At 49.8% G+C, this 23,462-nt stretch overlaps 1 protein-coding gene and 1 long non-coding RNA gene across 2 annotated transcripts in view; one reads left to right on the forward strand and one right to left on the reverse strand.

The window, feature by feature from the left end:
* The first annotated feature begins 768 nt into the window (after window positions 1–768).
* LOC122693709 lies at window positions 769–1,565 on the forward strand. Its single transcript, XR_006340983.1, has 3 exons — window positions 769–889; window positions 1,207–1,321; window positions 1,445–1,565. It is a non-coding gene; the product is annotated as an uncharacterized LOC122693709 (long non-coding RNA).
* Window positions 1,566–2,072: 507 nt separating this feature from the next.
* Window positions 2,073–23,462, reverse strand: part of KREMEN1 (kringle containing transmembrane protein 1) — a 54,309-nt gene continuing 32,919 nt past the window's right edge. The window contains exons 4-9 of the mRNA XM_043901444.1: window positions 17,647–17,771; window positions 11,691–11,844; window positions 9,822–10,154; window positions 8,879–9,037; window positions 7,688–7,772; window positions 2,073–5,869 (exon numbers count right to left, since the gene is read on the reverse strand). Coding sequence (XP_043757379.1) covers window positions 5,701–5,869; window positions 7,688–7,772; window positions 8,879–9,037; window positions 9,822–10,154; window positions 11,691–11,844; window positions 17,647–17,771 — 1,025 coding nt within the window. The 3' untranslated portion in view covers window positions 2,073–5,700. The remainder of the gene's footprint in view (window positions 5,870–7,687; window positions 7,773–8,878; window positions 9,038–9,821; window positions 10,155–11,690; window positions 11,845–17,646; window positions 17,772–23,462) is intronic.

Below are 23,462 nucleotides of genomic sequence, written 5' to 3' on the forward strand. Positions count from 1 at the left end.
GAGGCTGACGCTGCCCTGGTGCCAGCTCCCGGGTGGGCGGCTTTTAGTGTCCCATCTTGCAGGTTCAGAACAAGGAGACGAGATCAAGGTCAGCGGTCCCCCGAGTCCACTCAGATGGGCCGGAATGGGGGGCTCCTCCTGGCCCTGCTTCAGGCAGGACAGGTGCCTGCGTTCTAGCTATATGTGTTTATTTTTCTGTTGCAGGCGGATCCGTCTCTAAGAAGTTCACCAGCAAGGCCGCCCCATTTGCTTTCCACCAGCCATTAAAAATATTAGTATTTTCCTTCAGGGCCAGGCAAGAGTTTCTGGGAAAGGCAGAAGGAGAGCTCAGAGAAGACAGACGCTCAGGTGACACTGGCCTCTGAGTGCCGGCTGAGGTCGGGGGCGGGGAGGGTGGGGGGTGCGAAACAGCCATGTCAAGGCAGCGCCTTCCGGAGAAGCTTCTGGAATGACTGCTATGCCCTGCCCTTCTCTGTCCCTTGATGAATCTCTGGAGCGATACAGCCTTCTAAGTTGAGGAAGCAGTACTCTGTAGACTGCAGAGGAAGAGGCCAGGGGAACTTAAGGCCGCTGTCTATGAGTGGACAGTTCCTTTCAGAGGAGAAGGTGACTATTGACCAAACTTCTCAAATGAGGTAAAAGGGTGTTTGGATTTCAGTGAGCACCGGCATCAGTCAGGGGCTTCCCGGAGAGTCTGGTGGGTCTGGGGTAGGGCCCAGGAACATGCATTTCGAACTAGCACACCAGGGGTTCTCAGGCCAGTGGTCAAGGCGGCAGTCTGAGAAGCACGTCTGCGTCTAAGGTGGTGGTGCTGGAGGCTTTGCCCGGCCAGTCCCCTCCTGAGGATTTGTACCTGGGGGCTTACAGAACCAACGGCAGCCTGCTCCAGGTAGGTCGGAAGCTTGGCTTCTGGGGCTGCCCCCGCTCCTGCCCAGGCTCCCCCGCATCTGCCTGAGTGTGTCCGTGACACTGTCCTCAGCTGCTCCTGCCCAGACACACCCCTGGGATGTCAGCTGTGCCTCTGCTTTCATGGGCTGCAGCCCCCAGTCCTGACCCTCCCTGGGCCTCAGGCCACCTGTCCTGGGCCTAACAGTTCGGCCTCCACATCCCATGGGGACCTCCCTCGACTCAGCCCGACAGAGCTCTGCACGTTTCCTCTCTTTTTATGTCCTTAACCGCAGAGACTGGCCTCTCTCTCCTCAGCAGCCGGGTCAGGACACTTGGGCAGCACCTTGCTCTTCACCTACCAGCTGCATTCCAGAACAGGGAGCAGCTACTGCTTATTGAAAACATACCACAGGCAACAGCTCATCACGACCAGGTGACCTGAGTACTGTAACTGCCCTCACCTGAAAGGTGATGTGGCAAGTGGGAGGACTGGGGGTGAGCTGGGCCCTGTGGAGGCGGCCGGCTCTCTCTCTCAGGCCCTCCCCTCCCACCACAGGGCCGCCCTGGGAGCCCCGGTAGGCCCTCGGCATCTCTGACTGGCCTCCTCACCCTTGGTTTAACCTCACTCCGACCACTTCTCTGAATGCAAGTGGGAAATGCTTCTCAACTGGGAACCTGGCGTCGCTCCTCCACGGAAATCCTTCACAGGCTCCCTGTTCTATGCCCCCAGCCTCACAGCTGGGTCCCACAGGCTGACGCTCGGCTTCCTCAGGACCCGCTGAAAGGGGCTTTGGGGCACACAGCCCTCACAGGAGAGGGCAACTCACACCCGAGCTTTTTCCCTGCTATTACAGAGGAGGGGGGGGGCGGGGAAGGGAGAGGAAGTGCCAGCTGCTCAGAAAGGCGGGGGATCATGTGGACCTCCTGAGCCAGGGGTGCTGTGTGTTTTACAGGGGCAGAGAGTGGACTAACCGGCCTGAGGCCAACCTCAGACCTGTGGTCCGGTGCCCTCGACCATGGCTGCCCTGTGGGTGTGGGATCCCAACTCTTCAGACCTCCCCAGTCGGAGATCGGCTGCGGGTCAGAGGCACGGACCCGGGGTGAGCCCGTGGGCCCCTAGCACGGCAACGTCCCGGCCCACGGGCTTGGGAGCCTCCCATAAACACAACAACCCTGGGCCCGTCGCGGTTTCTACAACAATGAGAATATTTATTTTCTCCAGACGGTAAAAATAACATTTTTCTCTCTTTTGTAAAAGTTAAGTACCATTACATTCCATTTTCTTAAATAACAAAATCCTAAAAATATATATTAAATTGTATACAGTGCGTCACACTTCATCTTATATTTTAAAATACATGATGTTTCTATTTTATTCTCAAAGTTGCATATTCAGAGCATATTTACAGGTAAAGCCTTATCACCCAGAGTCAGCAGCCCCTTGGGAAGGTGAGTGGGTGTGGGCGGTCCTGACGCCAGGAGGACCCCGTGGCAGCAGCCCCCAACCCCGACCATGTGCTCCTGGCGACACGTCCCTTCCAAAGCAGCAGACTGACCTGGACTTTCCCCCACACCCCACTGCTGCCTCGTTGAGTGTGTTCAACTCGGCAAGACGGGAACCTGGGAGATGGGCCCCCCGGGGTCTGCAGGCTGAGGGTGAGGCCCCGTCCCCCTGAGCTGGCCAGCCTGAGGGGAGGCAGCTGCGGCTGGAAGAGAAACACCCTGCACCAGGGCGGCTAAGCTGAGAGCCCCAGCCAGGAGGTAGAACAGTGAGGAAGGTAAACGAGACACCAGAGGAAACAATCAGAAGGTTAAACATTCCCAAGGTGGCAGCAAAAGCAGACATCAAACAGTAAGGGAGACTGGAAACCAAGAGGGCTGCAGTGCGGGGCTGTGGGCTGCGGGCCGGCCCGGCTCGACGGGAGGCCGGGGTGCGGTCAGGCCAGGGGCCGACCTCAGAGGCACCTGCAAGTGCTTGGGAAGACAGAGTGCCAGAACTCACAGGGGCGTGGTGACTCTGGGGTCAGGACGACCTGGCTGGACACGGAGCAGGTCCGACCACTCCTGCCAGGGTCTGACAACGGGCAGGGCGGGGTGGGGGGGCCGCAGGTGCTTCCTATGCAGGCCCCCGCCCCCTCCCCCCGGTTTTGGCAGAAGGGCCAGGACAGCTGCGCCTGCAAGTGCTCTGATCTCTGTGGGTTTCTGGCCGACTGGAGTCTTGCGCTAGAGCCCACACTTCAGAAGTTACCTCGCTCAGGCCCAGAAAGAGGGGGCCTCAACCCTGTTCTGATGTGCGGGCACCTGGGTTCATTCCCCTTCCTCCTCTGTTCTGTGAGCCACTGGCCACTTGGGGAAGAACACGAGCGCCCTGAGCCTCCTCCAGGGGCCAAGAGGCCAGGCTCCCTGGCCGGCCGGAGTGGGGCGTGGGTGAGGTGGGGGCCTGGCTCCCAGCAGCACCCGATCACCGCAGGGCAGGGATGCTCTGATCCACGCTTCCTCTTACCTAAGCCCGTGTGATCTGTCGTGTGCTTTTCTCAGGGTCACCCTTTCCAGCCCCCTCCAACTCCTACTTTCTCCCCTCTTAAGTGGTTTCTTAGCAGATCAAGTGCTGCTCCCCTGGGTGTTCCTAGGTGTAAACACCTCCCCTCTTCTGGGACAATTTGTGTCTCAAGTGTTTACTTAGGTGCGGGGGGCCCCTCTGGGCAGGTGGCTGACAGGTTCCAGCCAAGGCCATGGCCAGGTCAGGCTTACAGACTTTGGCCTGGGACAGTTTATGGCCCTCTCCCCCTGTGCCATCCTGAGGCCGGTGTGGGTTTCCAGGGCTGCTCCCGGGGTGGTAAGTGCATCCTCGGTCACTGGGCTGCACCCGAGTGGCAGGAAGGATAGCACTGGCTTCCAGCACCTTGGGGATCTCTGAGAAAGGGCTCCTCCGGCTGCCTGGACACACGGTGACCTGAAGTCACCAAGTGTGACGACAGCAGGTGGGCCCACAGGACACACCGGGGCCAGTGATCAGAGGGAGCCCGCGGCTTGGAGCAACTGCTCCTGGTCGGGCGGAGCCCTCCCGGCTGCAATCCCACATTCCCTCTGAGCTGCTCAGGGACCTAGTGACCGCACACACCTGACACTTGTGTTTGAGAGGAGATTCCACAAAGGCCAGGAATAGTTTGGAGGAGAGACTGCACATGTCATACATCCCAGTGGTCCTTGCACGTGGCAGGCCTGTATCCAGACCCTGGGGGCCGGCAGACAGCTGCTCTGGGGGAACTGCCTTTCCAGATCAAAGCCTCCCCCAGGGCCTGGGGCAGTGCCCCCGCCCTCCTGCGGGCTTGCTGCGTCTCCCACTCTAACTCTCCCCCTCCGCCAGCTCCCAGCATCTTTCTGGCCGCTGGGGTCACCTCCCAGCGGCCCCATGCGGCCTTCTGTCTTTCTGGGAGCCGGGTGCATTTGGCTGCCAGTGTGGCAGGCTCCCAAGGAAGGCCAAGCGAGCAGCAGCCCAGGGGCTGGGGGAGGGGGGCAGAGTACCCAAACAGGGAGCGATGGGGCCCGAGGCCTACGAGGCCTGGAGTGCCTACAGGGGAGCCTCACTCTGAGAAAGGCCAGGCCGGCCCGCGGGGCCCAGGCCCTCCTCCCAGCTGCCGTGAGGGATGGCACCAACTCTACCACCCACAGCCACTGCAGCTGCAGCTCTCCATCTCCGGAGGCCTCTCCCGGAGGGGCTCCGGTTCCCACGCCCTCCCTCCGCACTCTGCACACCGCTCTCTGAGGCTCCCCTCTGGGTCGGGGTTGGGGGGTGGTGGTGCAGGGGATGTGGGACCAGGGACAAGAGCCCTCTCTTTCCCCGCTGAGCCATTCCAAAGCCCATCCTGTCCCCATAAGAAGGGGCATGGAGACCACTGAACGCCCAGGCCATGGGAATTTCTCATCCTCTTTTAAAAGGAGGGACAGTTAACGGAGGGACTGCTGGTGCCCGGGGTCACAAGACGCTGCCTGGATGCTTTGCCATATACACTGTTCTGAAAAGAGAGGCAGCTTAGGAGTCAACAGATGGGGCTTGGCTTGGGCTCCACGGAACCTCAAGCTGCTCAGGGACGAGGCCAGCAAACCCAGTGAGGAGTTACTGAGCACCTAGAAAAGCTTCCGGTGAAGTCTGCTGCGTGAATAGATGGCTGGACATTTCCTATCCCTCAAACCTGTCTGCTGGTCACCAAGCTGCACAAAGAAGCAACAGAAAGTAGCCGCATGTGAAGGTGTCAGGTTTGACCTGACGGCCTTCCAGGTTGGAGGAGGCCCATTCTTGCCCAGAGCCCAGAGCCAGTGCAGAGCATGGGCCTACATCATGCACGGGGCAGCTAATGCCCGGGAGTACCAGACCAGGCCACCCCTCGGGAGAGCCTCAGAACTCTCTCTGCCTGGCCTGTTCCAAAGCAGAAAGACCAGGAGAAAGCCATCTGTGCATGGACAAAACTGGGAAGAAGTGCTACCTACCCACTACCTGACAGCTGTCTAGAATGTACCTGAGCCCCATGCCTGACACAATCACCCCGTCACCTCAGCCCCTGTTGTCCCAACCCCCCGCTCCTAGACGAGAGTGAGATGCAGGGGGCACAGACCGGGACCTGAGTCTCTCTCCTGAGTGTGGTGATGAAGCAGGCTGAATCCAGGCCAAGCGGCCCCTGCGGAAGACTGCTGCCCTGGAGGAGGCCAAAGGCGAGGTGGGGAAGAGTCGGTGGAAAGAAACCACGGGAGAGGCGGTCCCCAGGGACCTCGAGTGCAGAGGGATCTCGTGTCCTTGGCAAGGAGGGGGAACTCTTAGTCACTCACAAGAGGATTACGGTCGTCTGGTTGACTCTGACACTTGAGCTTCTTCTTAAAGATGGAAATCGAAGTAGAAGGCTCGTAAAAAATGCTCCAAATTTCCCCCGACGTCCCTGGTTGATGACAATCCCTAAGGTCCCCCGAGGCAGGAACGCGATGGGATCTGTCAAACAAAAATATCTTAATTTTTCAAGTAGAACAGAACTAAGCGTCCAAAGCAACCTACCATTTCATGAGATACCTGCACCTATAGAACAGGACACTCGGTGAGGAGACCTGGGGAAACCTAGTAGCTGCCATGAGAGACTGGAGGGATCGCCAGGCGGGTGACCCAAATCCCATGGGATGGCAGTGCAGTGGGGCAGGTCCCAGCTCAGAGTAATGAAGAACCTTCTAGCTGGAAGGATTATTCCAATCTGCAAAGGGCTGGCCTGAGAGCTTATGAGTTTTAAAAAATCTTCTCTTTTTAAGCAGACGAACTCTTTTCGAATGACACTTATTCAGAAGCTCACCTACCTAAACAGGATGAAGGCAAACCTGCTCTGCTGGGAGTAGGCCCTGCCTTTCTCTCCATCTGCCCCGCTCCCTGGGTCAGCCCCTCGGCTGCTGGGCAGGGAAAGTGCAGAGGCACTGGGTGTCAGATGGGAGACGCACACGGGCTTTGGGGTCTCGGCACATGGTGAGGTGCTGGGCCCCAGAGAGCACCCCGCCCCTCCCTGCTGTCGGGGACACACAGACGGGACTACTAAGCCAGAGAGGCTTCCCTGGAGTGTGTGAACTGTGACTCAAAAAAAAGAAAGAAAAACATATATGTATATTATATTTATATATATCAGAAGCTCAGTAAACAGTAATAAGGACATTATTTTCCCTGAGAAATGTACAGTGCAGGGTGGCAAGGCCTATAAGTAGTGTCAAAGGGGCCAAGGGCAGCCTTTACAGGGCAATAGAGGAGCCGGCATTTAACGTATGAAAGTCTGTGGCAGCCTCGGGGCAACTAAGCCCATGCATCGCAACCACCGAGCCTGTGGGCCGGAGCCCTCGAGCCGCCACAGCTGAGCCCGCGTGCCGCAGATACTGAAGCCCACACACCTAGACCCTGTGCTCCACAACGAGAGAAGCCACTGCAGTAAAAGCCTGCGCACTGCAACAAAGAGTAGGCCCCACTCGAAGACCCAGGACAACTGAAAACAGAAAACCAAAAACCCTGAATCAAGCACAAGCCAGAAAGTTGGGGAAAAGGTAGCTTTTACACCAACACTCAGGAAGGCCTTGAAATGGAGAGAGACTTTATGTCAATTGTATCTCAATAAAACTGGAGGAAAAGAGAAATGGAGAGAGCCTGGACTGGGAACCACAGGAAAGACAGAGTACAGGTAGGAAGATTAGCAAGCCCTTCTGTAAGTGCACAGACTCCTGTGCATGAACAACCGCCCCTTTCCTAAAAGGCAGAATAGTTAAACCTGAATAGTGGAAGTAAGAGAAGGAAAAAAATTTTTTTCCCAAATTGGTCAGAATTGAAGGGTGAAGCTATTATAAGCTTCCTAAATAACTGCCTTAAAAATAATTATTAAACAGTAGTTAATAAAACTTCTCTTCCTAAGACTGTCTCACAGATTCTAGATGGCATCAGGAAATATACCTGGTATTATCCTAGGAATCTCTGCTCTTAGGTAAAAATCTCATCAAGAGGCCAGCACAAATCAAAACAATGGAAATTGTCCTGTTTTACGCCTGGACTATTTCAGTCCTCCTTGAAATGATATCCTCTAGACGGGGGAGCAAACACAATCCCTCAAACCTTAGAGAGATTTGTCCAGCTGTACATTTCACTCTACAGGGAATGAGGAATGTCTACGGCCGTACACTGCCCTGTGTTGAGCGCTTTGGAATTGTGTTCTGACGTTACAAGTGTTTCAGACAACTGAAACGTGGTAGAAATTACCTTCCCTTCCTGGGGCCGGGCAGCTCCCATACTCACCTGAACGTGATGTGCAGAAGTATCTTTGCTACGATGGCTGTGACCGTGAGGATGAGGAGTGTTGCCAGGCCATACACTGTCCATCCTGCAAGTGTAAAACACAGGGGTGAGTGTGCACAAGGGGTGAGCTTCGGGCTGGGTGTGAGCTCAGTTTTCAGGAGGAGGTCTGTGTGGAGCCCTGAGGGAGCCCTGGCGGCCTGGGGTCAGGGGGCTGGGGGGCAGGCTGGCTGAGGAGTTCCCGGCAGGTGGGGGTGGCCACAGCATGCAGCTAGAGCGGGGCTGGCATGCAGCCCCAGGCCTTGTGAGCACCTCGCCTGGCTCCTGACTCCCCCTGTGGAGAGAGGCAGGCAGTGTGGCCCAAAGCACACTCCACTCAGAGTCAAAAGGGGCGGTACACGTTCCATCTCCACCCCTGGGACCACCGTGTGACGGCTCTCTGGGCCCCGGTTTCCTCATCTGGGGAACGGGCTGTGTGAACTGTGAGATGCTAGATACACAAAGGACAGGACACACAGGGAGAGGCTCTTGTGCCTGACTCCCTGCTGTGAGTCCTGCAGGGGAAACCTTTAAAGCAGAGAACCACTAATGGGGTCTGCAGCTCTACCAGCTCTTAAAGACTGCAATTTCCTTGGCAGAAAAGAGGGAGTGACCGTCTGTGCCCGATCAGGTCACCCAGCTTGGCCCACAAGACTACTGCTCCTTCTCTACCCTACTCCTGTGGGGCCTACCTTCACAGCTCAGGTCGCTATCTGACTTCTCATTTTGCTTCTTGTCTTTCTCCTCCCACTTACAAGTGGCAGGAGGGCAGGGATTCTGTGTGGTTCTCTGTACAGTCCAGCAGCTACAACAGAGCCTAGCATCAGTAAAGCACTTATACATCTGCCCAGTGACTGAGGAAAGAGCTCTGGCAACTGCTGATGCATTTAGCGAGCTACACCTTGGCTGTGGAAAACACTGGATAAGCTTATTAAATACTGTGTCCTAAAGGAGGTGAGCACTCTGCCTAAGGACTCAGGAATCAAGCCAAAGAGATGTCCCTCCAAGGCCAAGACAAACAGAGTCATGGGGCCAGGACCCCCAAGCCGCCTTGAAAAGGGAACACTCAAGAGCACCCTGCTTCTGTAACTGCCTAGGGTGCTGCTGCCAAGCTCTGTGGCTCCCACCCCCTTGATGGTGTCTGGGAACGGCTACCTGGCACAGTCTGGGGTGGGTGGCTGGGGCTGGTGGTGATGACGTAGAGGACTTTGGAGGACCGGGCAGCGCTCACACTGAAGTTGGCTTGCTCCGTGATCACCTCGGCCAGCATCTGGTTGTCAGTGGGCTTCTCCTGTGGTGGGTCTTCCTTGATGGCTGGAAGACCAAAAGGAATTAGCTGGGGGAAAGCTGGTTGAGACGCCAAAGATGAGGCGGTACTGGTTATGAAGAGGGGGGCCATTTTCTCTGGGGGCGATTCTCTCCCCTGGCCTCCCCACCCCCACCCTGGCCCCAAAGCAGAACCTGCCAGGCTCTGGCTCTGAAGGAGCCATCTGAGGTCTCTGCGTGGACTCCTGGACACGCTTTAGGGTGGTTCTTCCCTTGTGCCTCTGCAGCTATGGTCCCCCAGCCTGGAAGGCCCTCTTGTTTCCTATCTGTCTGCCCCAATCCCACCTGTCCTTCCAGCCTGTCCCACCTGTACACTGGAGCCAGACACTGACTGAACTCTTGTCTAGGCTTCTGATGTCCAGGGCAGAGACTAGGTCATGGATGCCCTCTGTGTACCCAGCACACATGTCCACGGTACAGGGGCATAGCTCCATGTTAGGATGGTCTGAGTGAACCAGGCTCTGGTGATTGGCAAGGCTGTTCAGAAACAGGAGGATGAACCAAATGACCTCTTTGGAACCTTCTGATTCTACCAATCTCAGCTCTTTTAGTTATTCTTTTAGCCTTTCCATGAAAACTGTCATGAGAATGACTAAAACAGCAAAACTCACAGGTGGCATCTCTTTTCTGTATCATGCAGCATGTACAAGTTATAAAACAGGAAGTGGGAAAACCTTCAAGTTGATTCGGCAGCTCCTGACATGCAAGAACCACCTGAGGTCCGCACGTCATAACGAGGGGCAAGGGGGGCCCGAGGAGGCCAGGACCTTACCTTGGTATAAGACGGCAAATCCCTGGGCCTGATTGATGCGATCAGAGAAGAAATACAAAATGATGAAATCCAGAGAGATGTTAAAGGACGAGGGTGGGCGGTTTCTCCCGCTGAAACGGACCAGGACACGGTGGGTGTAGCCATCCAGCAGCTCCACCATGTCTGCGGAATCCCGGAGGTCAAACAAGGTGAAGTTGAAGTGGATGTGCGCGGCTCCTGGGACCCGGATGGTCCAGTAGCAGACCCTCCCCGCGGCGTAGGCATCAGGAAAGTCAGGGGAATACACCACAGAGGTCATGGCCGAGTAATTCCCACCACAGGCGCCAACCAGAGCTGCAGGAGACAAAAGGACGCCAGCCCTCACGCAGGGGCTCGGCCGTGGGGTTTGCTTTCCAACCTGTTACAAATGAAGCTTCTGAGCTGACGGGATCCAGTCTAGGATGTTGTTTTTTTGTCTGCAAAACCAGGCCATCTTATGTTTCAGGATCGAATCACAGAATGAGCGGCTTAAACCCTGAACAAATGACTGGAGGCTTTTTTTTTTCCCCCAGGAGACCTCAGAGTGAGCATACAGCATGGCAGTACAGCCCAGGCGGGGGCCAGGCTGGAGTCAGAGAGTCTGGGTTCGGGACCAGCTGGGCTGTGTGATCCCAGGGGCTCCCTTCACATCCAGACCTCTCGCTTCTCTTTGAGGGTGGAGAGACCATCGCCTGCTCCCGTATCATATGAATGTGTGAGGACAGACGAGACAAAGCCCATGAAAACACAAACCTCTCTGCCGGGGTCACTCAGTGAAGTGAGGGCCTCCCGGATACCTGAGGGGTGCAAGGCTCATGGGAGGGGGCCACACTTGTTTTTGAAGTGGGACACTGTGGCACAAGAAATGACCTTCTGCAGACAGGAAGTTCCCTCATTCCTCTGCACCAGCACAGCTAATGTCTGGATCCCCGGTTCTGAGCGGCAGGTTCAGGGAAGGGGACACACCACTTCACAGTCTTAAGTAGTGAGGTGAGGACAAGAGCCTAGAAATCAAAGTCCTCAAGAGGAAGGGCAGGCACAGGATGTACAAAGCAGGCCAGGTTTGGGGGGGGACACCTAGTTCCTTTTAGGATGTAGAAAGCTGTTTCCATCCTAACACTGAGAAGAAGCTCAGAACTTTTTCTTCAACCCATCAGAAGGCTGAGATCTCAAGACAACCAAGGGATTTTAATTCTAAAAAGTAAGAATCGCCTCTGAGGAGAGTCAGGCCACACAAAGTGCTTCATCCTTGACAGAGCACAAGAATGAGAGCAGGCCACCATGAAAGCAAGGAAAAAGAAAGCAGCTAAAATTTTAACAAATTTCTAAAGGCTGACTATGGACCAGCCTCTCAGTCCAGCATGCCCAGAAGCCCCGGACACAACAGTCTGCACTCACTTGCACGCACTCCTGTGCAGGCCTCCACCCGGCGCCCATGAGAATGACTGGGGTGGGGCAGGAGACCAAAGGGTTCCCACTGGTGGGACCAGTGGGCAGGAGGGGAGGAGCTGCTGCTGGGGGACAGGCCCGATACCCTGCTCTCCTCCAGAACCCTCCTGGAGCAAAAGCTTGGAGTTGAGAGGAAGGGGCCACACACCCTTCTGCTCCCAGGCCCCTGTCTGTCCCTGGGAGCTGTTGTTACTCTTGTCAGAGTAACCAGGAGAAGACTCATTGCCTTTGGAGGAATAACAGAGGCAAAAGCCACCCGCCCCTGGCCTGCAGTAGGTGCTTAGTAAGTACTGCAGGTAAATGAATGCATAGCAGGAAGGCAGGGTCAGACAATGCACAGGCCAGCTCCCCTGGCCCAGGGTTCCCCAACCCTGGGTAGCGCAGGGCCCAGAGCATACTCACTGTCAAAGACGATGACCCTGCCGTCGCCCCCACAGGGCTGGGTGTGGTCCCCAAAGCAGACACTGCTGCACTCAGTACTGGCTGCCTCCCCGTACTTCCAGTAATCAGGGTCGTTTCCACAGAAGCACGCGTAGCCCGACTCTATCCCGGCAAACTGCCACGACAGAGAAGCAGCACTTGGTAAGCGTCAGTCGGGGTGTCAGGTGACCTGGCTGGGTCAGCCCCTCGGCAAGCAAGCACCTTGTCTTCCCAGCCCACCTTCTCTGATTCTCTGCCTTGGTCCCGACCCACTCTCACCGCACTTCACTACATGCTGACTTGTAACTGTAACTGTGTACCACCACGGTGCTTCCCCTCCTGAGCATCCCTCACTTATGTTTGCAATTCTACTGTATTTAACTCTGTTAAAGGCAGGGATCCCATTAACTTGAAACATTAATAACAGCTAAACATTTTACTGAATGTTTACTATGTGACAGGTGGTAAATGCTTTGAAGTTAGTGCTTATTGCAAACTTATTGTAGGCCCTATGTAATACATTTTTTAAATTAATTGATTTATTTATGGCTACACCGGATCTTTGTTCCTGTGCACAGGTCTCTCTAGTTGTGGTAAGCTGGCTTCTCATTGCAGTGGCTTTGGAACACAGCCTCTAAAGCGCAGGCTCGGGAGTTGTGATGCAAGGGCTTAGCTGCCCTGTGGCATGAGTAATCTTTCCAGACTAGAGATCAAACCTCTGTTCCCTGCATTGGCAGGTGGATTTTCTCTTTCCTTTTTTTTTGTTTTTTACTTTTCTTTTGGCAGGTGGATTTTTTTTTTTTTTTTTTTGGGTAGGTGGATTTTTTAACCACTGGACCACCAGGGAAATCCCCTATTTAACATTTTTATTTTTATACTACCATACAACTATTCGTATGGTGTACAGGCCTAAGGATTTTAACCCATGAATAAATTTGTACAACCACCACTACAATCAGGACATGGAACATGTGCAGTAAGCTTTCTGGTGCTGTTGCTCTGTAGTTCCCCTCTATCACCCCTCAGTTCAGTCACTCAGTCCTGTCCGACTCTTTGCGACCCCATGGACTGCAGCACACCAGGCTTCCCTGTCCATCACCAACTCCCAGAGCTTGCTCAAATTCATGTACATTGAGTCAGTGATGCCATCCAACCATCTCATCCCCTGTCATCCCCTTGTCCTTCTGCCTTCAATCTTTCCCAGCATCAGGGTCTTTTCCAATGAGCCAGTTCTTCCCATCAGGTGGCCAAAGTACTGGAGTTTCAGCTTTAGCATCAGTTCTTCCAATAAATATTTAGGACTGATTTCCTTTAGGATTGACTGGTTTGATATTCCTGCTGTCCAAGGGACTCTCAAGAGTCTTCTCCAACACCATAGTTCAAAAGCATCCATCCTTCGGTGTTCAGCTTTCTTTATGGTCCAACTCTCACATCTATACAAGATTACTGGAAAAAACCATAGCTTTGACTAGATGGAACTCTGTTGGCAAAGTAATGTCTCTGCTTTTTAATATGCTATCTAGGTTGGTCACAGTTTTTCTTGCAAGGAGCAAGTGTCTTAATTTCATGGCTGCAGTCACCATCTGCAGTGATTTTGGAGCCCAAGAAAATAGTCTCTTACTGTTTCCATTTTTTTCCCCATCTCTTTGCCATGAAGTGATGGGAATGGATGCCACGATCTTCGTTTTTTGAATGCTGAGTTTTAAGACAGCTTTTTCACTCTCCTCTTTCATTTTCATCAAGAGGTTCTTCAGTTCTTCTTCACTTTCTGCCATAAGGGTGGTGTCATCTGCACATCTGAGGTCGTTGCTATTTCTCCCGGCAATCTTGATTCCAGGTTGTGCTTCATCCAGCCCCACATTTCGCATGATGTACTCTGCACATAGTTAAATAAACAGGGTGACAACATACAGCCTCGACTTACTCCTTTCCCAATGTGCAACCAGTCCGTTGCTCCATGTACGGTTCTAACTGTTGCTTCTTGATCTATATACAGATTTCTCAGGAGACAGGTAAGGTGGTGGGGTATTCCCATCTCTATAAGAATTTTCCACAGTTTGTTGTGATCAACACAGTCAAAGGCTTTGGCATAGTCAATAAAGCACAAGTAGATGTTTTTCTGGAACTCTCTTCTTTCTCTAGGATCCAACGATGTTGGCAATTTGATCTCTGCTTCCTCTGCCTTTTCTAAATCCAGCTTGAACATCTGAAAGTTCTTGGTTCCCATACTATTGAAGCCTGGCTTGGAGAATTTTGAGCATTACTTTGCTAGTGTGTGAGATGAGTGCAATTGTGTGGTAGTTTGAACATTCTTTGGCATTGCCTTTGGGATTGGAATGAAAACTGACCTTTTCCAGTCCTGTGGCCACTGCTGAGTTTTTCAAATTTGCTGGCATATTGAGTGTAGCACTTTCACAGCATCATCTTTTAGGATTTGAAATAGTTCAGCTGGAATTCCATCACCTCCACTAGCTTTGTTCATAGTGATGCTTCCTAAGGCCCACTAGACTTTGCACTCCAGGATGTCTGACTCTAGGTGAGTGATCACACCATTGTGGTTATCCAGGTCATTAAGATCTTTTTTGTGTAGTAGTTCTGTGTATTCTTGCCACCTCTTCTTAATACCTCTGCTTCTGATAGGTCCATACTGTTTCTGTCCTTTATTGTGCCCATCTTTGCATGAAATGTTTCCTTGGCATCTCCAATTTTCTTAAAGAAAAGAAATAGTCTTTCCCATTCTATTGTTCTCTGCTATTTCTTTGCACTGATCACTTAGGAAGGCTATCTTATCTCTCCTTGCTATTCTTTGGAACTCTGCATTCAGATGGGTATATCTTTCCTTTTCTCATTTGCTTTTCACTTGTCTTCTTTCCTCAGCTACTTCTAAGGCCTCCTCAGACAACCATTTTGCCCTTTTGCATTTCTTTTTCTTGGGAATGATTTTGATCACAGCCTCCTGTACAATGTTACAAACCTCCATCCATAGTTCTTCAGGCACTCTGTCAGATCAAATCCCTTGAATCTATTTGTCACTTCCACTGTATAATCGTAAGGGATTTGACTGAGGTCATATACTAGTTTTCATACTATAGTTTTAACTTTTTAAGACTGTCATATGCTAGAGACCAAATGTCCATGTCTGCCCCTCCCCTGCAAATTTATATGTTGAAAACTAAGTCCCAATGTGATGGTACCTAGTGGTGGAATCTTTGGGAAGTGATTCATGAGGGCTTGTGCTCATGAATGGGATTAGAGCCTTTATAAAAGAGACCCCCTTTCCCCTTCTGCCATATGAGGACACAGTGAGGAGACAGCCATCTATGAACCAGGAAACAAGCCATCACCAGACAGCAAATCTGCCAAAGCCTTGATCTTAGACTTTGCAGCCTTCAGGACTTCGAGAAATGAATTCTTGTCTGTTTTTAATTGGAATATAGTTGCTTTACAATGTTGCGTTAGTGAATGCTTGGTTTAGATCAAGTATTTTGTACAGCAGTCAGAATAGATTCCGACATACTATACACAGAATCATATTTTGAGACTGGCTTCCTTCCCTCAGCATAATGTCTCTGAGGTTCCTCTGAACTGATCTATAGTTTGCTGAACAGTAGTTTATTGCATGAATGTACCACAGGTTGCTAATCCATTGAGTTGTTTTGTTTTTCGTGATTATAAAATAGAGCTGCTATAAACATTTGTGTATATTTCTGTGTGAACATAAGCTTTCCTTTCTCTAGGGTAAATATCTAGAAATGGGGTTTCTGGGTTGCGATTTCTCTACCTCATTAACATTTGCTTTTGTCCTTAAGAAAAAAATCACAGCCATCCTAGGTTATTTATTGTATGAAATGGTATCTCATTGATTTTAATTTGCACTTCCCTAAAGACTAGTAATACTGAGCATCTTTACTGCATGAAGTGTGTTATTATGTGTAGCATAGGTAGAATACTGAGCACTTTTTTCACGTGCTTATTGGCCATTTGTACATCTTCTATGAAGAAACATCTATTCAATCCTTTGCTCATTTTTTAATTGGGCTGTTCTTCTACTGTCACACTGTTAGAGTTCTTTATATATTTTTGGCATTAGATCTTTATTCAGATATATGTTTTGCAAATATTTGCTCTATTCCGTGAGTTGCTTTCTCACTTTCTTAATAGTGTCCCTGATACACAGAGATTTTAAATTTTGGATGAAGTCCAATTTATTTTTTCTTTGATTGTCTGTGCTTTTGGTATCCTAACTGAAAAAAGTCATTGCCTCATCCAAGCTCATATATATCTGTACCCATATTTCTTCCTAAAGCTTTATAGTTTTAGCTGCTACATGTAGGTCTGTGATCCATTTTAAATTAATTTTCATATATGAGGTAGGGGTCCACTTTCATTTTTTTCCATGTGGATATCCAGTTGTCCTAGCACTGTTTGCTGAAAACATTGTTTTTTTCCCATTGAATGATATGGTACTCTTGACAAATATCAATCAGCCACAAATAATACTATCAATCAAGCTATTGGTTGTTTGCAAAAGATTGAGCATGTTAAGTAAATCTACGGAGGATAATGGGAACCAGGTTTCTCACTATTAGAGAAGGGGGCCAGAGAAAACTGGAATGAAGCCTGCAGTGTTGGACAGGGATTGACGTTACTAGTATAGTGCATGGTCTCTGACATATATAATAAATAACATATATTTATTATATACTATATCTTTATATATAATAAATTATTATTTACTAATATAAATAATAATATGGCCATAAATAATAATATGTCTGGACTCTAAATTCTATTTCCTTCAGCTTATATGTCCATCTTTATGCCAGTACTGTAGCTCTTTTTTCAGTATGTCACTGTTCCCAGGCCCTCTTAGTGGAAAGAGCTAGGAAATACATATGTATATACAAACACATATACACATACTTTTATATTTATGTTTCTTTCTTTTTTGTTTTCTTTCACTGCATCATGTGGCATGTGTGATATTATTTCCCCAACCAGGGATGAAACCTGTGCCTCCTGCAGTGGAAGTGTGGAGTCTCACTGGACAATAACCACAAGTCCTATATATTTATTTCTATATATCTCTCTCTACATATGTATCAGAACCATGCACTATACTAATAACGTCAATCCCTGTCCAACACTGCAGGCTTCATTCCAGTTTTCTCTGGCCCCCTTCTCTAATAGTGAGAAACCTGGTTCCCATTATCCTCCATAGGTTTACTTAACATGCTCAAATCTTTTGCAAGCAACCAATCGCTTGATCATGTTGGGCCAACTGCCTTGCTCAGCCCCTGCCTCAGACAGGCCTTGAGCACTGCCAGTCTATTCTCCTTGCTTGGGCCTGATTAATGGCCTTTTGACGAAATTATTAAGGAAGGAATGAAGGATGGAAGGAAGGGATGGAGGGAGGGAGGAGAGGAGGGAGGAAAAGACTTCTTTTTTTGATATAACAAACAATAGCATTATTGAACCTTAATGACTGATGGATGACTTTCAGATAGAAGAATGGACAGGATGGAAAGAAACTATTTTGGACGGGTATCCAGGCAAGGGCCCCTTAATGAATCAAAGTAGTAACCACTACCTTGGCTTATTCTCAGATCCACCCCTTGGAGCCAGGGACGTCTCTGCTCATAACACACAGGGGCTCGAGGAAACACGTGACTCTGCTGGAGGTCAAGCTGGCTGCAGGTACAGGGGCGTTTCCTTTTTTCCCTCAGTCTCTGGACAGAGTGCTGCCTCCCGCCCCGGCATCCCAAGCCCCACTCTTCCTCCAACTTCTCTTTGGCAGAAAAGCACAGTTGTAATGGCTTCACAGGTTGTTGTTGTTTTTAACAATTTAAATGATTTAAATACATTTTAAATGGTATCTCAGCAGAATGCATTTAGACCTTTATCTTTTTCCATAGATATAAAACCACAGAACAATTACCTTGAACCTTTGACTCCGACAAAAACTGATGCAGTTTTGTATGGTGAGTTTGTTAGACGTTTTACTGGCGCCGGTTAGAGGAGGTGGGTTTCCATGATCCTTGTAGCAGCCAAGGTTTCCAGGCACTGGAGAAAAAAAAGAAAAACAAAAGAACTTCACAACATCTGGCTGTGAAACACCAAGAAGGAAAGGCATGTTGTGCCAGGTACTTTCATCTCAGCCAATATTTCCACTCCTAAAATGCAAATAAATAGCAAGCAGCAAGTATTAAAAATGGAAGTCTTGGGGTCCTCTGCTATCTGCTTTATCTTTGTTTTATTTCGACGAGTATGTGAAGCCCATAAAACCAACCCTAAGACATTTTTTTACTTGTTCAATATTGATAGAATTTAGTATTGACGAGAACTAGGCATAGATTCCTAAAAACAGAGAAGCTGCAATATGTAAATTATGTCTCAGAGTCACTGGAGGGCAAAAAAAGAAAGCATTTGGAAGGCTTTCTTCCAATTATTTTTCCAATTATTCTTCCAATACCATAGAATGGTAATCCTATGCCTTGTGCCCGCCCTAGTCCCTTCAAAAGTCCCACAAGTTGGTTTTACCAGGTCATTTCGTGAATTTAATACTTTCCTGTTGCCGCTGCAATAAATGACCACAAACCTAGTGGCTTAAAGTAGCATAAATCCAGCTTCTTACATTTGGGGAGGTCAGAAGTACTAAATGGGTGTGAGGGGACTAAAATCAAGGTGTCAGCAGAACTCTGGCTCCTCCTGAGGCGCCAGGGCACAACCTGCTCCTTGCTGCCTCCTGAAGAAGCTGCCCCATGGCTCGGCTGTGGCTGCACCACTCCAGGCTCTGCCTCCCCCTCTGCTTCTGTCATCAGCTCACCTTCTGTGTCTCTCATCCCCCTGCCTCTCTGTTACAAGTCCCGTGTGATTACGCTGGCCCACTGGGGTAATTCAGGATAATCTCCCCCTGTCAAAATTCTCATCTTCATCGCGTGTGCCATGTAAGGTAAGATGTTTGAAGATTCTGGGGGTTACAACATAGACTTTTGGGGGAGGGGGAGTATTCTGTTTACCACAGTGGATGTATTAGCGTTTCACAACCACAAAAGTCAGATGGTCTGGTCTAGCAGAAAAAGCTGCAACTGAGAATAAAGAAATCTAAATATATGTGCCCCTACCCCCTGGTGTTTGTGCCCCTGTGTGATTCCCTCCCCTAGAGTGTGGGCTGGACAAGTGACTTGTTTTTGTCCAACAGAATGCGGTAGAGTTGAGGGGAGCTACTTCTGTGACTGGACTACAAGAGCTGTGACTTCGGTCTTGCCAGTCGACTCTCTCTACTGCCTTCTTGGCTTATATACTCTAATAAGGCAATGTATCACATCAGAGGTCATAAGAATGGCCTTCAGCCAATAGCCAGCAAGGAGCTGAGACTTCCAGTTTCTGCAGAAACTGAACGCCACCAACAGCTATGTGTGCTTGAAGGAGATCCTCCCCAGCAGAACCTTCAGATGAGACCCTGGCCCTGGCAGACGCCTCACCAGAGACCTTGAGGCAGAGGACCCGGCTAAACCATGTCCAGATTTCCTGACCTACAGAAAGTGTGAGGTGATAAATGTGTGTTCTCGTTAAATTTTTAGAGTAATCTGTTACAGCAATAGATGACTAACACACCTAAATAACATGCATCTAAATATATGCTCACTGAATAAAGGAATGTATTGTGAGTCATGTACAAATTACGGCTTCCTAGGTGGCTCAGCAGTAAAGAATCTGCCTGCTAATGCAGGACACACAGGGTCGATCCCTGTGTCGGGAAGATCCCCTGGAGAAGGAAATGGCAATCCACTCCAGTATTCTCGCCTGGGAAATCCCGTGGACAGAGAAGCCTGGTGGGCTACAGTCCATGGGGTCACAAAGAGTCGGACACGACTTAACGACTAAACAATAATGGACAAATGGACCTCTCTGCCCCTTAGTTTTTCATCTGTGTTATTAATTTATGAAATCACTCCACCATCAGATGAAGCCCTTTCCCTATTGTCTCTATTTGGCTCCTTACAGTTCATATCACTCAAGATATAAGACATGAATGAGGTCTGGTCCTAGGAGCACTTCTAAGCCAGTCAGAGTTACATATTATCCAATTCCAAAGTGAGACATATAGATTCTTAGAAAGCACTTTTTGTTTAAGACTGGGAAGCAGCATGGTCCAACTGAGGAAACTTTACACCCATACTAGTTTTTGGCACATAAAAATACACACACGTGCACACACACACATATACACTTTTCAATTTCTGCCACCATCTACATCTAACCAGCTCATTTTAAACTGGCAGGAAGCTAACCCAAAGCTAACCTCCCCCCTCTAAGCCAAGTGGTTACCCTTCTCCCTTGCGTCACACATGGGTCAAATATAACAAATGCGGCTCACCACACAAATGTTAAAATGCATCTTTAGGAAACAAACCAAATCTCTATAGTAGCAAATGTAAACAGAAAAGATCTAGGCAGTAGGAGTTCAGTGTTCAGTGGGGGCCTGGATTGGGAATGGCTGGGCTTTAGCGTTTAAACAAATGCAGGGAGCTAAGCATCTCTAGTTAGGGGTGTATCATATAAGCTGAGCTTGTTAAAGGGGCCTTACACATGGAAACCTGAAGCATGCATTTAATGGTTTTTAATAAGAGCTACTTGATCATGATCATTTTGGTCATTTACTCTGATTTCTGTCTCATTTATTCCATTCCATGCTCACAAATAGGCATGTTATTATGTATTCATTTATAGACAGCCCAAGGCACAGAATCACAAATGTTAACATTAGACATAAACAAGGTCGTGGTTTGCGTGGATGCAGCTGGAACCTATCAGGTTTATTCACAACAATTCGGGGAGCAAATTCAGGGAGCTCATGTTCAGTTCCAGTAGGGCAGTGAGGCTCCCAAACACCCCAGGGAGACAGAGCCTGGAAACCAGCCCACACCTTGCTGCTGCTCCCTCCATCTGGACAACGATGGCCTTCGTATGCTGTCAACTGCCTGCCAGACACTGTCCATGCTACCTCCCAAAATACTTCAGACCCCTGTCCACATCTCTATCCAGGCTGCTATTTCCCTGGTTTGGGCCACTGTCCCCTCCCATTTGGGGCTTCCCAGGTGGTGCTAGTGGTAAAGAATCCACCTGCCAATGCAGGAGACACAAGAGACGTGGGTTCAATCTTAGGGCCAGGAAGATCCCCTGAAATAGGAAGTGGCAACCTGTTCCAGTATTCTTGCCTGGAAAATTCAATGGACAGAGGAGCCTGGTGGGCTACAATCCTTGGGGTTGCAAAGAGTCAGACATGACTGAGAACACACACCTCTCCCACTAAGACCATTCTATCAGCCTCCTGTTCCATCTCCCTGTTTCTAGGCTCACCTACTCTAATCTAGTTAGTACACTGCAACCAGAATAACCTTTACAGTACATTCCAGGCAGAAGGAAGGCCAAGGGCAAAGGCCTAAGGCAAGAATGACCTTGGTTTTTGTAGGAACACAAAGAAGTGAGTGTGACCAGTGAAAGAGAGATGGGAAGGCAGCAGGAGCTACAGAGGTATACAGGGGCCCTGGCCTGAAACCCTCAGACCTCCCGGGTCATCCTTCAGGATGAAGTCCAAACTCTCTCACATGGGACCCAAGGCCCTACCTGATCTATGCTGCTCCTCTATCCCACCCCCTCAGCATGACCCCTCTCTCTGTCCCTCGGCTCACATTCTATATGAAACCCAAGATACATTATAGTATATCTGCAAGTTGCCCACATGCACATGGCTCTCTGGCCTCTGGCCTTTCTTACAAGCTGTTCCTTCTGCTTAGAACACTCTTCCCTGCTTAGGATGGCAGCCTGAGCATCATTCCCCTTGGGAAGCCCCATGGACCTCCCATCATCCTCCCACTCCAGAGAAAAAGTTGTATGCCCCTGTGGTGTGCTCCTGTAGCAGCCTGTGTGAAACCTGATTCTAAACACCTGTTTATGTCTCATTCGTTGATTAACCATGAACTTAAGGGCCGGACTGTGTCTTCTGCACACCACTGTATTCCCAGGGCCTGGCATGGTCCCAGCCAAACAGTGGGTGCCCTGAAACTGGGTGCTCAATGAACAAATGTGTCCCATGTTGCCAGCTGAACTCATGGAGAATATGGGTTAAGGTACCTGTCAGGCAGCAGGGAGTCAAAAGTGCAGAGCAGAGAGGAGAGCTGACCTGCATCTTGATGACCACTTAGGTTTTGACTCCTCACTGTCCTCTTTGGCTAGCTAGAAACACCACTTCAGATAACCAGGTTCTCCATTAGAGGTTAACTTTAAAAGGTAAAATTCTATCTTCATCATTTTGGATGAAACTTTTCTCAAATGCATTAGATAATTAAAAACAACAACAACAACAACTTGGTTTAACCTACGTACTTTGTTTCTTGGTGGCTTGAGGTCACCAGATGTATGTCACCAAATGGTCCCAGACTGTGCTTTTCTATGTGCTTGTGTCTGACTCTAATAGTTAATCTGTCTCCTTGGTTACAGCTGGGGCTGCTGAACCCTCAGAACGTTAGCACTGGAAGGAGTCCTGGTGTCTACTTGCTACTGTCAGTGCCTGTGGTCTTGGCTTATCTTAATCTGCTGCTTCTCAGGCTTAGGCTTACGGACTTCACTGGTGGCTCAGATGGCAAAGAATCTGCCTGCAATGCAGGAGACCCAGGTTCGATTCTGGGGTCGGGAAGATCCCCTGGAGAAGGAAATGGCAACCCACTCCAGTATTCTTATCTGGAGAGTTCTATGGACAGAGGAGCCTGGCGGGCTACAGTCCATGGGGTCGCAAAGAGTCGGGCACAACTGAGCGATTAACACTAAAAACTAAGCAGGCTTAGAACAAAACTATCGAGCTTATTAGAACTGTGTGGAAAATAATAGTTTCTGAAAGAGGGAAGGCCTCTATGTTTTCTTCTCCATTTCAGCTGTCCATACAGTAGCTCAGAGCTTTTGTCTGTTTGCCTACTTCCCAGTTCTTGGCAATGTTCTGAAGAGCACTGGTGCTACCATCACCTGTCCAGAAGCAACCAGCATTTTGCAACAATCACAGATGCTGGGCTTTCGACAGACGGACCCCAGGGTGAACTTGGGTCCCTCCGTCACGGCCTTTCTAAGCTCGGGTTCATCCACAGTGGGTGATAAGGGCCTCAAAGGGTTCTTGTGAAAATCAAAATTAGATAATGTAAATAAAGTAAACACCACAAGGCCTGGCAATATAGTATGTGCTGAATAAATGCTGTTTGTTATCATTACATACAAAAAGGCTTTCATCATTTCCCACACAAACCAGAATAACCTGCTGGGTTGATAGAAGAGTAAAACAGCACTGAATTAAAAGATAAGATCAAAGGCAGTTATCTTGGAAAACTGGATTTGATTCCAGATATTAAAATGTTAACCTCTGCATCTGGGTAGATCCAGTACACTGCCATGCAAGCCTTTCCCACGAAACCCAGAGCCGTTTCAGGAAGGCAGACAGGAGATGGGTTTCCTAGGTGACCGAGAAGAAGCCACAGTTCAGCCAGGCTAAGGGCCCTGAATGGGGATACATGAGAGGCTGTTCTCCCTGGAGAGCAGAGGTCAGCTCCAGAGTGGGGAGTGCTCACTCCACGGCTCGTTCCTTGGCGTCCCTCTCCTGATAAGGCCAGTCTGGGAGCTAAATGAAAGTGACTCCCTAAGATGAGGGGCTAACTCTGCAGACACGTTAGTCCCTCGGCGCTCTGTGCACCGCAAGGCCAGCCTCTG

This window comes from Cervus elaphus, chromosome 5, assembly GCF_910594005.1.
Source record: "Cervus elaphus chromosome 5, mCerEla1.1, whole genome shotgun sequence".
Classification (NCBI taxonomy): Eukaryota; Metazoa; Chordata; class Mammalia; order Artiodactyla; family Cervidae; genus Cervus; species Cervus elaphus.